The 16,072-nt window shown below is 39.8% G+C and overlaps 1 protein-coding gene across 1 annotated transcript in view; it reads right to left on the bottom strand.

Moving 5' to 3' along the window:
• Positions 1-313: 313 nt before the first annotated feature.
• LOC145353955 (tyrosine-protein phosphatase non-receptor type 1-like) overlaps positions 314-16,072 on the bottom strand; it is a 101,007-nt gene continuing 85,248 nt past the window's right edge. The window contains exons 7-9 of the mRNA XM_080204978.1: positions 14,976-15,137; positions 8,233-8,450; positions 314-6,227 (exon numbers count right to left, since the gene is read on the bottom strand). Coding sequence (XP_080061104.1) covers positions 6,011-6,227; positions 8,233-8,450; positions 14,976-15,137 — 597 coding nt within the window. The 3' untranslated portion in view covers positions 314-6,010. The remainder of the gene's footprint in view (positions 6,228-8,232; positions 8,451-14,975; positions 15,138-16,072) is intronic.

Here is a 16,072-nt window from a genome sequence, read left to right as displayed (position 1 = left end):
CTCTAAAAACTGACAGATGAGAGAAACTGACTGTAGGGTCATGTAGAGTGAGATGTTGACGTAGTGGTAATGCCATTGGACTAGTAATCCAGAGGCCCAAGTCCTATCTAGTTCATTACTGTCTTAATGGCCACATTAGCAAGCCACTCAGTTCAAAGGCAATTAGGGATGAGCAAGAAATGCTGGCCTTGTCAATGACACTTGCATCTCATGAAACAAAGTCCACAAGAAAGGATTTGTACATTTGAAAAACAAATAGAAAAACACTGCAATCCAGTTTAATTGGCAAATTAAGTACTGTGCATTGCTACAGAGGTGTGAATTAATGCACAGTAACTGAGGAAGTACAAATGGAATAACAAGAAAAAACCTTTCACAATAAAGCAAAAAAAAAACCCAAATTAGTCATTGTAATGGTTGAAAACCAGCTCAGAAGAATCTTCCCAATTCGTTATTGGCAACTGATAATCAAAGCAATTAGTCTTAAAAGTATCTTCATTATACACTGCTTTAAAACTAGCTACCCAAGGTTTTTTAAGCTTTTAACTGGAGGTGAAGTAAAATATCACATGATGAAACATGAGATTTGCTTTCAAATTGGTTTTATTTTCAATTAATGATTATGCGGTGCACTTGAAAGCCAGCTTGTAAAATGGAAAATAGTCCGCAAAGTCTGTAAATGCTCAAAAAGCCCTCAGACCCTTTTGTTAAATGGTTGAACAATATAAAAACCGTAGAAAAATCATACAATATCAATACATGCAGAAGTGGCTAATGCTGCCTAGAAAACAGCAATACAGTTATTTAGTCTACAAGATATTGTACAAGTAAAATGAAATACACAAAGCTGTTTATTATTTGTGGCAAAAAGCTAATAAAAATGTGAAACAGTAAAAAAATGTGAAACAGTCAAGTAGGAACATATTAAAAGATCACACCAGCTCAAGTTAAAAAACAGTGTATCTCAAATGTTATTATAGGTACAGAAAAGTGCAACTTTTCAGCTTCCAAGTGCTTACCTGTAATTTACATAAAGAAACCAGACTGTAAAAAAAGGTGCACAATTTGTATTTCAGAATTCTGGGAGTAGGCTGTTTAGCATTGAAAGTTGTTTGGCAGTGCACTTAGGAGAGGACATTCAAGGATCAAACTTTCGGTTTTATGGTTTTATTTGAAGTCATGCTAATGACAAACACTTAGTGCAAGCAATTAATTTATAATTTTAAATTAAAAGCTACAATTCCACTGAGAAATTTTTATAAAAACAAGCTGTGTTCAACATATCACAATGAAAACAAGTTGGTATTTTTAAAAAATCATTTATATTTGGTCCAAAAGTACATCATTAAAAACAGAAATAATTCCAGTTAAGTCAGACACATCCCTGAAATTTATGAAAACTAGTGTGATCTTATGGAATTTGTTAACCATTTTTTTTTAAAACAATCACATTGCTGGGAAGACAACAGGAGAAAAAGAAACATCAGCACTCATGTGCTCCTATCTCTAGGCATTCTCAGCAACATTCTCAACACCAGACATAAGAATTGTGTCATCTGCAAGGCCATACAAATAAAATACTGAACAGATTTCCCTAATCCTCAGCCATTTAAAATACAGAAAGTGAAAATCTCAGAGAGAAAAATACCTTTGCATAATTTTAGGATTCATTGATGAACTATAACTGATAACATGTTATGAATAATGTTACTGCAATACTGTCACTTGAACGGATGCTGGTTCTCATCATTACGTGGCAAAAAGGTACTTTGTGACCAATTATACCTGGGACGACTGGTTGCTATTAATCTAAAATGCACATTCCAGTGCACCTTACGAAATGAATAGAAGGTCAAAATTAATATTATTTATACGGAGGTAGCCATCACAATACCAATACTATTCTGTGTCAATGTTGTCCAATCGGATTCCAATGCTTGCAAAACTTCCGGTAATCAGGGCAACATATCTACCACATGACGCAAAACACAATTAATAAAACAAAAGCACAATCTTTTGAAAATAGACTCAAGATTTCAAACAATCAGAAAGCAACGCTGACACTCACTGACAGGATCAGGAGGACAAGTAACTTCAATCTTTCACAAAGTTGAACATTGTCCAAAATGGTGACAACAATCTGCTAAATAAAAAACTGCCCCATCTTTGACTGCTCCAGCTTATTTAAAAAAAACTTCAAGAGTAAACTTTCTCTATTTCATCAGAAAACTTAGGAAAGATCTCCACGCATTGGTCTCTATGTAGACTTGTCTTGCTTAGGTTCTGTTACCTGCCATTTCTAACACTGTTTGGCCATTTAATAGAACCCTGGCCTTTTGTAATCTCTCCTGTTACCTCAATAACTCCCCATGTCTTTCAAAAGTTTTACTGAAATGAACCAAGACAAGACAGAGCACTTTGGATCTTGACAGTCTCAGCTTGCCTAATCTGACCATTTCAAACGTTATTGGCGCTGTACGTTGCTCATGCGCCTCAACTGGTTTTATTTAGTAGTTTGGCTTTTGGGAAAAAAAGTTTTCCAATCATCCCCCATGTCACCAGATTCAATAAAGAGTCTTTCTGAAGGCAAGCACTGCTTTTACAGCACTTCAGAGTAGTTCCACAGATTCACCATTCAGACTGAACAGGGACAGAGAAGGTAACAAAAGGCAGGCTATTTTTGTTGTTTCATTAAGTGGCTTCTCAGTTTCCACATAGCTACAAATCCAACTGAATCATATTCTGATAAACGTAAGTGACCCCTGTCTAACAATATGGTTGATTCTTCCTTGCTCAATTAGAGACAGATGACAGAGTAGTCTAGTGAGTCACACACATTCCTACCCACTGCAGCAACTTTTAATGTCATTCAGTTTTGAACAATTCTATAAATGAACAGCTTCAACTTACTCCACATGTTGAGTGGCAAACATATTGGACAAGTGCTCTAAATGAATGGTGGTGCAGGAGCTGTTAACACAGCTTTCATAATGTTGACCAACTTTCTATGCAGAGCTCATTGAATTTTGGGTTGCCCTAATCCTTTAAATTTAAGAGCCTGAAATGATAAATCAATATTTAAATATTACAGTTTGTGTTCACTGAAAATCTGGACATTTATTGTAGACCAAAATTCAACAAAGCACACAGCTTTTTACACCTTCACATGTTTGAGCAAGTACATTTTTATAGCTTGAATTCAACAAAGTATTCCAATTACAAGCTGTTATTTTCATAAAAGGTTTTCATAGGTAATTTCACAAGTTTGTGATTATATTTGCTATAGATCACTCCAAATTGATCAGGCTTCCAAATCCAGTAACTGGTGTCATTCTACTGATGAGCTGCACACACTGCCAGATTTTAGCATCCAAAAAAGTGGCTATAAACTGCTCTGTCCATACAATATTCATAATCTAAACCTTTTGTCTTTCCTTCCTATTAGCCAGAGTTATAGAATGGTCTGGAAATGGGGAATGGAGAAAAAGGATAAAGATTCTTCCAAATTTAAAATTTGTTTTTCAAGTGGCTGACATCCCATGAGATGCAAATCCTATATATTTGTCCACCAGTTGCACATAACATTCACATTCTAAAATTTATTGCAAGTTGAATTTGGAATTATACATAACCCAATTAACAGTAATAGAACTGGGGATCTGGGATGCAACATTGATACTGAACAGTACTAAGGAACTACAATGGTGTTCACCTTGCTTCTTTTCCGATGGAGGAAAAGCATATCTCCTTGGTAAAACAGTTAAAGATCAATTCTTCTAAACATTATACGTTCCTTGAATTACCACTTTTATGGAAAATTTACATTTTATAAATGGTCCACAATCTGTTCATAGTACTACAATGGTCACCAGCCACTAATAGTTTTATCTGTTCAATTATCTATTGGTATGGCCATGCAGTAAACAGCAAGAGCCAAGGAGAATTTTAATTAAGGCATTCAGCATCACAGCTCAATAGCTCGTTTACATTAAAGCAGCTATTCAGCATTCTTGTCATTTAAGAGGTATACCAACACACCACCCTTTAATTCTTCTGTACACACACCAAACTACATTATACATGTCATTGAGTTTAAAATTTTGAGTTTTCACTCCTCAGTTCTGCTAGATTGAACTGGAATAGGGCTTACTACTGATCTAAATGCAGACTTTTCTGGGTGAAGCTCAACAAAGTGCTTCAAGTCAACCGAAAAACTGGTAATGCATATAATAAAGGAAGTCAGTCTCATTCCTGCAAGATGGCCAGTTGAGAGTCATACTGAAAAAAGTCATCTCTAAAATTGACCTTAGCCAAATTTAAGCACTTTTAGAACTGTATCCCGATTAAGACAGCAGGGAGAGAGAGAGAGAGAGACGTGAACAAGCCCTGTAGACAATTTTGGAATGTTTGAACTTGATCCTGTGTACTTGAAATGTGAGGAACATCTCAATGACAGTGTTTTAAAAAAACACCCTTGATATATATTTATACATACACATGCCATAATAGATTGAAACACAGGTATGCTAGCTTTTACATAAAACGCCCATCATGGAAATCAATCACTGAAGGATTAACTTTTCAGTGTCTGCCTCATAACCACTGTCATTATTACGAATCAGATCATGCAATTATTTTCAATGTATGCAATGCATGTTCACAGTAGTAATTAAGATATACATCTTTCATCTTCCAAGCAATTTCATATTTAATGATGCTAGTAAGAGTCTGCATGCATTCTACTACATTGAGTACCAATGTACAACTGCCAGGATACAATATACATCCAGACCATTGACAATCATTAAAAAAAAGCAAATCTATAGCTTACACACTGATTTCCTATTATATATTAGTATCCCTGTATTTTCATATACATGATCCAAAAATGTCAAATCTTTTCATTCTCTTAAGACAACAAAACTATATACTGACTACTTACAATTTTCCCTCAGATGATGTACTGGTACCCTATCCTTTATGGGGCAGGTGGTGGTCAGTTTCCAGTACTTGCATGAGGTATTTTATTTCACTATGAGCCTTTTAACACAAGGCTTTGCTGAAAAATGCTATACTTTTAGTACATCAGTGGCTAAAAAAATTGACTACAGTTACAAATAAATATGGAGTGAAAGATGTTAAATTGCAGATATAACAGTTTAAGTTTTTTTTGTGGTGCAGCTGTAGAAATGCTGGTGGAAGTGTTTTGCATTTTGTTGTATTACCCCTCCTCCATTATATGGTTGCTAAATAAAAGGCCAAGAGCTGGTTAACTCACTTTGCTTTCAGATGTTTGTGCAAGCAAGAACACAAGCACTTGTACAATGCAAAATATTTAACAGACACAGTTGAAGAGGTCTGTTTTACTGGGACACCCTGAGCAGCAGTGGAAGCCTCTTAGCAGACCTGTTTTAACAAAAGCGACAATGTAAAGCCAAAGCTTTGCTGAGATTAATGCAACTTCACCACAGATGCAGCCCAAGTTGTGTTAGAAAGTACATTTTTGACTAGGTGTTTGGAAATAAAATGCAATTTTAACATAAATGCTACATTCGGTTTCTAAAGAACATAACATATTGGGCATTTTCATTAGATCGAAAAAATGGCACAACTGGCATTATTTTGTAATCATGAATTAGATTTGCTAGGGTTACAAGGTATGTATTTTCCTGAATGTGATTAATTTCTCAATATTAAAAAGAATGCAATGTACAACACCCTCCCTCTCCTGGCACACGCACTCATACACACACACACACAAAAAAAAAGCTATTTGGCATTTTTACTGCTTTCTCCTGAATATTCAAGGCCCTGAGATTTGAATGTTATGCTCTTGGGACCATGGAACTACAACAAACCATAGTGCATTATCATTTCCTTAAAATCATACCAAAGCTCCAGCCTCAGAAACTAGGTTTGCTTCTTAAGACATGGACCCTCCAGCTTTTCAAAACATCAAATATTTTGTTTCACTATACTCTATAATACATATTTATTCTCTAGATATTTGTCAATGGAAGCATGCCTTGTAACAGAGGTAAGCCCCAGCTGCAAAAGCAGTGACCACACATACATTAAACACAAATGGTTTCCAATGCAACCATGAATTTTTCTCCTCCACCACCTCTTCAACCTCTTCACTTCTTGCTGAATTAATCTGTTCACTTGTCTGCGTGGGCACAGATCCACTCTCTCCAATATGCCTTTTCCGAAGTTCTGATTCTGAACTAAAAAGGACAGAAAAAAGGACAAAAGGACAAAGCAGAAAAATATTGAGAAGTATGCATGTTTTGTAATACTGGCTGATGGTTACTTCATCTGATATATTGTATATTTCAGATTTGGATAAAAATGGCACAATTAACACTGATACAACAGGATATGCAGATATCCGAAGGTTCTTAATTAGTTGTCAACACAACATCTAATTGCCATTTTACGGCTTCTTCTTGAATATTTAATGCCTTGAAATCTGATTATATTTTTGGGACTGCAGCACAATAAACCCCCAGTAAAAATCATCATTGTCTGTGTGGAGTTTGCAACTTCTCCGTGTCTGCGTGGGTTTCCTCAGAGTGCTCCGGTTTCCTCCCACAGTCCAAAGATGTGTGGGTTAGGTTGATTGGCCATGCTAAATTGCCCCTTAGTGTCCCGAGATGCATAGCTTAGAGGGATTAGCAGGTAAATGTGTAGGGATATGGGAAGGGGGGCCTGGGTGGTATTATGTTTGGTGCAGACTTGATGGGCCAAATGGCCTGTTTCTGCACTGTGTAGGGTTTCTATGATTCTATGACATCCCTACAATCCCACTGGAAACTACATCACCTGATCATAGAATCAGCACTGCAGAAGGACGCCACTTGGCCTATCGAGCCTGCACCGACAATAATCCCATCCAGGTCCTGTCCTATCCCTGTAACTCCACAAATTTACCTTCCTAATTTCCCTGACATTAAGGGGCCCGTTTATCCTGGCCAAAATCAACCTAACCTACACATTTTTGGATTGTAACCCTACAATCCAGCTTCAGAAACTACAGACATAGGACCTGCAGCTTTGCAGTTATCAAATAGCTGATATGAATTATTGTATTGTACAATAATGCATCCTATAAATTAATGTTCCCAAGATGTTAATTATAGAAGTGATATACATGTTTTGCCAGTCAACACATTACAATGTGATCTACCATTGAGCTTTACTGGCCAGGGAGACATTTTACCAGGTTTTTCAGTTATGGTTCCAAACTAGATCACCATAGTTAAAAATTGGTTCATCTTCTCCAAAAACTCAGCTTGCAATATCAGCTATGAATTTGAATAGAATGCAAATATTTGGCTACTAAACAATAGAATGCCATGTTAACAAATACATTTTGTACATATCCACTGATCATTCCACCAAAATCAGCTGACAGAAGATTGAACCTGGGCCTGCCTTAGTCAGCCTGACTCATGTATTCACAACATCAAACCGTTGGACAAGCATGTTGAAATATTCTGAATAACACTAAGTAAACTTTCACTTGGGAAAAAGAGAGAGATCGTGACTGAAGAGATTCTTAGATAAGCAAAAATTTTGTTTTTTTTAAAAACTTTGTTTCAAATTGCTGCTAAATCATCAACCCAATAGGATTTCCTACAATTTATCTATGAAACAACATTGCAAAAGGAAGTGATTATTTGGTACAATCATACCTATCTCAGCTTAAGGCAACTGTAGCCCAAGTAAATTCCCCAGACAATTAAGATTCCACTGTTAATCATATAAAAAAGGTGGATTATTTTCTCAGGTGGAAAATTAAGTATGATGTTTGATTTACAAGAGAACAGTAAATAAGTCAAACTATTTCCCATTAAATGACTACTATTGAATGCATCAACGTTATTTTGGACTTTAATACCATAGTTTGACTGACTCAGTCTAATTGCCCACACCTTAACCCAGGAGCAGAGGCTTTCAACAATGCTGTTGCAATGCAGAGCTATTGACTCACAGCTAAATTCAGAAAAGGTCAGTTAGCATCCTCAAAGCAGCTTTTAGGTTTGTTTCTTTATTTAGCGTAAAATTATGCACAAGTTTAGACTTCTTTCCCCTGTGAACACCCGCTTTCAAATTTGAATGCAATGTCAAAATGTCCTTAGAACATATACTGACTCGTTTAAAGGGAAAAACACATCTAATTGCACAATTGCTTTGTACAGGCTAGGGTAGCTTGGTCTTTATAAATACCTTTCTACTCTTGGCCTGGTAAGTTGGTTCTTCATGCCATCGTGGATTTCTTCCATGCTTTCTTTACACGTTCTCTCATCTGGGTCTGTAAAGCATATTCTATGATCTGGCGTTTTTCCATTGGGTGTCTCAGTTGCTCTTTTTGGAGGCCGCGGTGGTGGAGGGCTATGCTCTGGGGGTGGATCAAGGTCTTCATTGGATAGCTCTTTCCACTGTTCCTTAAATTAAGGAGACATGTGTTTTAAAAGGTAGTAAAAGTTGGTTGACCAATTATTTTCTCCCTCTACCTTCCTCTTTAGTAAGATTCCATTATAAAAGACAGCTATCCATCAAGCTTGAACATAAGCACATGGCATCAAGAGAATGGGGACAGTAATGTTCAGCCTAATCCAGTTCTACCCAGATGTCCACAGACATGGATTTTGCAGCTGAACAAGATGATTTACATTGTTTCTGTACCCGATTCCAGTTGATATTTCTCTTCAACACAGCTCAAAACAAAACTAATTTTAGTGTTCCATTAATAGCTCAGATGAGAACAGCTAACTGCACATTCACCCAAACCTTCCTGGTCTGCAAGCACCAGTTAATGAACCCATCCAGCCATCTAGTTTTCAGTCACTCACTTGTTTTGTAGTTTTGAAATAGAATACTGACAGTGCCATATCAGTGCAGCCCCAGGCACAGATCTGTATCCTCTACAAAACCAAAATGAATTTTCCATTTCCTACGCCAACCGCTGCTGTGCCTGAAGCGAGACTGTTAAATTAGATCCATTTCATGTTAATATTTGGACAGCTTTATGCTTTGCAAAGCTATTTAAGAAAACGGTTGAGACTGTTCAAATTCATTTCTCTTAATAACTGAAGATAGGGAGAGCGAATGAGATAAGAGAAAAACATAGGACTTTAGGCCCTTTGTGCTTGCTCTACCATTTAACAAGATCATGGCAGAGTTGATGCGATCTCAACTACACTTTCCTGTCGATCCTCAATTTCTTTATCAAAAATCTATTCAACTGAACCTTGAATAAATTTAATGACCTACCCGCCACTATTTTGAGGAAGAGAACTCCAGAGACTACTGACCTTTGAAGAAATTTCTTCTCATCTCGAAAGGGAGATATCTTATTTTTAAAACTGTGTTCCTTAGTTCTAGTCTCTTCCACAAGAGAGGGAGGGTGATGACAGAGGGCTGCTTTAGTGACTGGAAGCCAGGGTCCAGTGGTGTATCACAAGGATCTGTGTTAGGCCCTGATTATGTCATTTATATAAATGACATTGATGACTATGTGAGGGTAGGATTAATAAGTTTGTGATTATGTAAAAATTGACTGGGTGGTTAACAGGGAGGTGGAGTGTCTTGGGCTACAAGATGATACAGACAGAATGGTCAAATGGGTAGATAGAATTTAACCCTGAAAAGTGTGAGGTGGTACACTTTGGAAGGAGTAATTTGAAAGGAAATACTCAATGAATGGTAGGACGCTAGGAAGTTCTGCGGAATAAAGGGAACTTAGTATGTTTGCCCATTGATTTCTGAAGGTGGAGGGGCATGTTAGGAGGGTTGTGAAAAAGGCATAGGAGACACTTGCTTTTACTAAACGAGGCACAGATCACAAAAGCAGGGAAATCATGATGGAGTTGTATAGAACTTTGGTGAGGCCACAGCTGGAGAACTGTGTGCAGTTCTACTCATCACATTATACGAAGGATGTGATTGCACTGGAGAGGGTGCAGAAGAGATTCACCAGGATGCCGCCTGGGATGGAACATTAAAGTTATGAAGAGACATTGCGTAGGCTTAGGTTGTTTTCATTGTAAGAACTCTCACAACACCAGGTTAAAGTCCATCAGGTTTATTTGGTAGCAAAAGCCACTAGCTTTCAGAGTGCTGCCCCTTTGTCAGCTAAGTGGGAGTTCCGTTCACAAAACAGGGCATATAAAGACAAACTCAATTTACAAAATAATGGTTGGAATGCGAGTCTTTACAGGTAATCAAGTCTTAAAGGTACAGACAATATGAATGGAGAAAGGGTTAAGCAACAGGTTAAAGAAATGTGTATTGTCTCCAGATAGGACAGTTAGTGAGATCTTACAAGCCTAGGCAAGTCGTGGGGATTACAGATGGTGTGACATGAACTCTAGATCCTGGATGAGGTCGTCCTCATGTGTGTGGAACTTGGCTATCAGTCTCTGCTCAGCGACTCTGCATTGTCATGTGTTGTGAAGGCCACCTTAAGAGGGGTGGAAATGTAGGGAATTGTATGTACGCCAGATTAAGGGAGATCCAATTAAGGGACAATTTACTGATGCCAATCAGCCTAAAAAGCACGTTTTTGGGATGTGGGAGGAAACCTGAGTACCCGGAGAAAACCCACGCAAGCACGGGGAGAACGCGCAAACTCCCACAGACATTGATCCAAGCCGGACATCCGACCCAGGTCCCTGTACTGTACAGCATAAGAACATAAGAAATAGGAGCAGGAGTAGGCCATCTAGCCCTTCGAGCCTGCCCCGCCATTCAATAAGATCATGGCTGATCTGTTGTGGCTCAGTTCCACTTTCCCGCCCTCTCCCCATAACCCTTAATCCCCTCTCTTATCAAGAACCCATCAACCCGCTTCTTAAAAATATTTAGCGAGGCAGCCTCCACCACTTCAATGGGCAGAGAATTCCAGAGATTCACCACCCTTTGAGTGAAGAAGTTCCTCCTCAACTCCGTTCTAAACCGCCTCCCCTTTATCTTGAGGCTGTGCCCCCTAGTCCTACTGTCTTTTTTGAGCGGGAAGAGTCTCTCCACCTCTATCCTATCCATCCCATTCATCATCTTATACGTCTCAATGAGATCTCCCCTCATTCTTCTAAACTCTAACGAGTACAAGCCCAGTTTATTCAGCCTCTCCTCATAGCTCAATCCCCTCAACTCCGGTATCAGCCTAGTAAACCTCCTCTGCACTCCCTCCAGGGCCAAAATATCCTTGCGCAGGTGCGGCGCCCAAAACTGCACACAGTACTCCAGCTGCGGCCTCACCAATGCCCTATACAGCTGCAGCAAGACCTCCCTACTTTTATATTCAATCCCCCTCGCTATGAAGGCCAGCATCCCATTCGCCTTCCTGACCACCTGCTGCACCTGCAAGCTGGGTTTTTGCAACTCATGCACAAGGACCCCGAGGTCCCTCTGCACTGTCGCCTGCTGCAGTTTTTCGCCACGTAAGTAATAGTCCTTCCTACCATTCTTCCTACCAAAGTGGACCACCTCACACTTGCCAACATTAAATTCCATTTGCCATTTCCTGGCCCATTCGCCCAGCCTATCTAGATCCTTCTGCAGACTCTCCACACCCTCCGCACAATTTGCCTTTCCCCCAATCTTGGGTGTCATCAGCAAATTTCGACACCCTGCACTCGGTTCCCTCCTCCAGATCATCTATATAAATGGTAAATAGCTGAGGCCCCAGCACCGACCCCTGGGGCACCCCACTAGTCACCAACCGCCAATCCGAATAGCACCCATTGACCCCCACTCTCTGCCTCCTATTTGACAACCAATCCTCTATCCACGCTAACACCCTACCCCCAACTCCATGTCCCCTGACCTTCTGCAATAACCTCTTGAGGTACCTTGTCAAACGCCTTCTGAAAATCCAGAAAGACCACATCCACCGGCTCTCCTCTATCCACTGCCCTAGACACATCCTCATAGAACTCCAGTAAATTTGTCAGACACGACTTCCCTTTAATGAAGCAGACAGTGATAGTCACTGAGCTGACATGTTGCCCGTCAATTGGTCCAGAGTAAGCGTACACTAACGGACATGAAACACTAGGCAACTCTCGAAGCAACATCCAAGAGCAACCCTCGCACGACCCACCGCGTGTATGCAACTTGATGGACTGAATTGCCTGTGCACGTAAAAGGAGACATCAATAAACATAAACAGACATACAGACAATGGAGTCCTCCATACAAGTTCATATGGCCTCCTGGCGGGCTGTGAACCCTACAGTCTGACAAGTGACAAGCTTGTCTTGCGGTGTAGGTAATCTATCATCTGTCGCTGAAGATCCCCAATAGCTCCAACGTAAGTGACAAGGTGAGCCTTGAAATTTGTTGGACGGCTGATAGGAATCTATTAATTCCCAGGAACACATGAGGCTCTTGATCTTCAACTAGAACAGTCGTTTGTATCCCTCCATTTCCAGTCTGTTCATGTGACTATCCAGGTAACTCTTAAACAATGCTAGCGTGTCTGCCTCCAGCACCCTACTTGGCAGTGCATTCCAGGCCCCCACCACCCTGTGTAAAAAACGTCCCTCCGACATCCGAGTTATACCTCGCCCCCTCACCTTGAGCCCGTGACCTCTCGTGATCGTTCCTCCCACCTGGGAATAAGCTTCCCACTGTTCACCCTATCTATACCCTTCATAATTTTGTACACCTCTATCAGGTCTCCCCTCATTCTCTGTCTTTCCAGGAGAAACAACCCCCGTTTACCTAATCTCTCCTCATAGCTAACAGACAATACGCATCTCTTTAACCTGTGCTTAACGCTCTCTCCACACCTTTAAGACTTGATTACCAGTAAAGACTCGCATTCCAACCATTATTTTGTAACCTGAGTTTGTGTCTTTATATGCCCTGTTTGTGAGCAGAACTCCCTCTTATCTGACAAAGGGGCAGTGCTCCGAAAGCTAGTGGCTTTTGCTACCAAATAAACCTGTTGGGCTTTAACCTGGTGTTGTGAAACTTCTTACTGTGTTTACCTCAGTCTAACGCCGGCATCTCCACATCATGTTTTCGCTGAGCAGAGAAAACTAAGGGGCAACCGGATTACGATGTACAAGATTATGAGGGGCACGGACAGAGTGGATAAGGAGCAGCTGGTCTCCTTGGTTGAATGATCAATCACAAGGGGACACTGATTCAAGCTGAGGTGCAGGAGATTGTGTTTTGGAGGGGGTGGTGGGTTGATGGTCTGGAATGTGCTACCTGGATGGGTATTAGAGGCAGGTTGCCTCACATCCTTTAAAAAGTACCTGGATGAGCACATGGCACAACATTCAGGGCTATGGGCTAAATGCTGGCAGAAGGCGTTAGGAGAGAGTTCAGGTGTTTCTAATGTGTCAATACAGACTTAATAGGCTGAACGGCTACTTCTGCACTGTATGATTCTGAACTGCCTGTTCAGGTGCATGTAAAACATCCCAAACGGCACCACATAAAGACCTCTCTCAACCAACACCAGTAAAGACCATAAGACATAGAAGCAGAATTAGGCCACTTGGCCCATCAAGTCTGCTCTGCCATTCAATCACGGCTAATATTTTTCTCATCCCCATTCTCTTGCCTTTTCCCTATAACCCCTGATCCCCTTGTTGATCAAGAACCTATGTCTTAAAGACACTCAATGACTTGGCTTTCATAGCCTTCTGCTGCAAGAGTTCCATAGATTCAGCATGCTGGCAGAAGAAATTCCTCCTCATCTGTTTTAAGGATCATCCCTTTAGTTTGAGGTTGTGCCCTCTGGTTCTATTTTTTCCTACTAGTGGAACCATCCTCTCCACATCCACTCTATCCAGGCCTCGAAGTATAAGTCTCAGTAAGATTCCCCCCTCATCCTCCTAAACTCCAACAAGTGAAAACCCAACAGTCCTCAAATGACAAGCTCTTCATTCCAGGGATCATTCTTGTGACCCTCCTCTGGACCCTTCCCAAGGTCAATACATCCTCTCTTAGGTACAGAGCAATACTGAGAGTATTGCTCAGAATACTCCAAATACGGTCTGACCAGAGATTTATATAGCCTCAGAAGTACGTTCTTGTTCTTATGTTCTAGTCCCCTCGACATGAATGCTAACGTTGCATTTGCCTTCCTAACTGCCAAATGAACCTGCATGTTAAGATTCTCGTGTTTGAGAATCTTGAACAAGGACTCAAGTCCCTTTGTGTTTCTGTTTTCCTAAGCATTTCTCCATTTACGTAGACTATGCCCCCAATCCTCCTTCCAAAGTGCATAACCTCACACTTACCCACACTGTATTCCATCTGCCACTTCTTTGCCCATTCTAACTTGTCTAAGTCCTTCTGCAGTCCCCCTGCTTCCTCAAAACCACCTGTCCCTCTACGTATCTTTGTATCATCTGCAAACTTAGCAACAGTTCCTTTCTCCAAATCGTTAACACATTGTGAAAAGTTGTGGTCCCAGCACCGACTCTTGAAACACATTACTAATCACCAGCTGCCATCCTGAAAAAGACCCCTTCATCCCCATTTTGCCAGTCAGCCAGTCCTCTATCCCTGCCAGGATTTTGCCCTTAACACCATGGGCTCTTAATTTATTTAAGTTTCCTTATGCGGCACCGCATCAAAGGTTTTTTGAAAATCTAAATAAATCACGTCCACCGGTTCTCCTTTATCTAACTTCCTTGTTATCTTCTCAAAGAACTCTATTTGATTTGTCAGACATGACTTCCCTTTGACAAAACCATGCCGAGTCAGTCCTATTTTATCACACGCTTCCAAGTACTCTGCGATCTCATCTTTATAATAGTAAAATAAAAGCAAAATAATCAATGATCTTATTTGCTTTTTGTGGCGTCTTAACGTGTATTAACTGGCTTTAGTATTGCGTTGGGTGTGAAGTGTTTTGACCTATCCTGTGTAAAATGCTATATAAAACAGCAGTTTCATTATTTGCTGTTAACAGTCAAATTAATAAACAAAATTGAAATACTTACTTGTACAGAAGAGTCTCCCATAATGAATTTTGCCCCTTCGATAATAGCCATATAAGAGAAACGCATTTGATCAGCTGTTTGAATGAGGCCCATACGATATTTCCTCATTTCTAATAAAACTTGTTTAATGTTCACGGACAAAGGATCTTTCCGCTTGTCCATCTGCGGACGAGTGAAAAATTGGCATTAGATCAAGAAAATCACAGCCGAGTCACAATTCCAGTCATTCTTGCTGGACTCTTGGGACACCAAAATATCTTTACTGCTTGTTAAGTTTCTTTGCATAATAAGTGCATATGCACATGTTTTAGTGTACATGAGAGCATGTGTGTGGGGCAGTGAGTAAGTGAAGAGAATTAACTAGTTGAATGCAAAATGTTATATAATCAATCGGTCAATGCTCTAGAAAAAGAGTATTTGAAAATTTGCATTCAGTATTTCTCTGGGTGTCAGGGTTCTAAATTAGTCACTATACCTATATATTTAGATTAAATGTGGCACTCCAGGTAGTAACTGGATGAAGAGCAAGTCATGGCTATTTGTCTGGAATCTGCAGCATAGCTGCAATGCACAGCTGTAAAGGAGCTGTTGCTTTAAGATTGCAAGGATATCCTGTGGGAATCAAGTCATTTTAGTTCTGAATTCCTGAGGCAAATTAGAGGGCATTAAAACGTTTGTAAATTTGACTGTTCATCAACTACTAGTAACAAAAACTGATAGCTGGATTGACCATCTATTTGCAGGAATAAATATTTGGTCGTCAAAATATTGCGCTTGCAGCAATATTTTCTGCAGAAATAATTGAGAAAGCAAAACAAATGTATTTCCTTAGTAAAGATGGATTCTCAAACAGAAGTGATTCTTTTAAGCAGCTGTTGCTCAGTTGTTTATCGCCTTATTTTCTCTTGGGTTTCTTGAGACCTTTTCCTGGCTGATAATTATATCCAGTACTTTTTCTGAGAATTAAGTACAACGTGCTGCTAGGAAGTTTGCAGTTTGTGCCAATTACATCCAGAAAAAGAACTAGATACATTTCCTTGTGTGTGGCAGTCATAATCATGACATTTTTAAGATCATGCCCAGAAATCAGTTAAAAA

This window comes from Carcharhinus amblyrhynchos, chromosome 16 (genome assembly GCF_965287045.1).
Source record: "Carcharhinus amblyrhynchos chromosome 16, sCarAmb.v2.hapA, whole genome shotgun sequence".
Taxonomy (NCBI): domain Eukaryota; kingdom Metazoa; phylum Chordata; class Chondrichthyes; order Carcharhiniformes; family Carcharhinidae; genus Carcharhinus; species Carcharhinus amblyrhynchos.
Note: the sequence above shows the minus strand (reverse complement) of the source record. Positions and strands in the feature narration are given on the sequence as shown.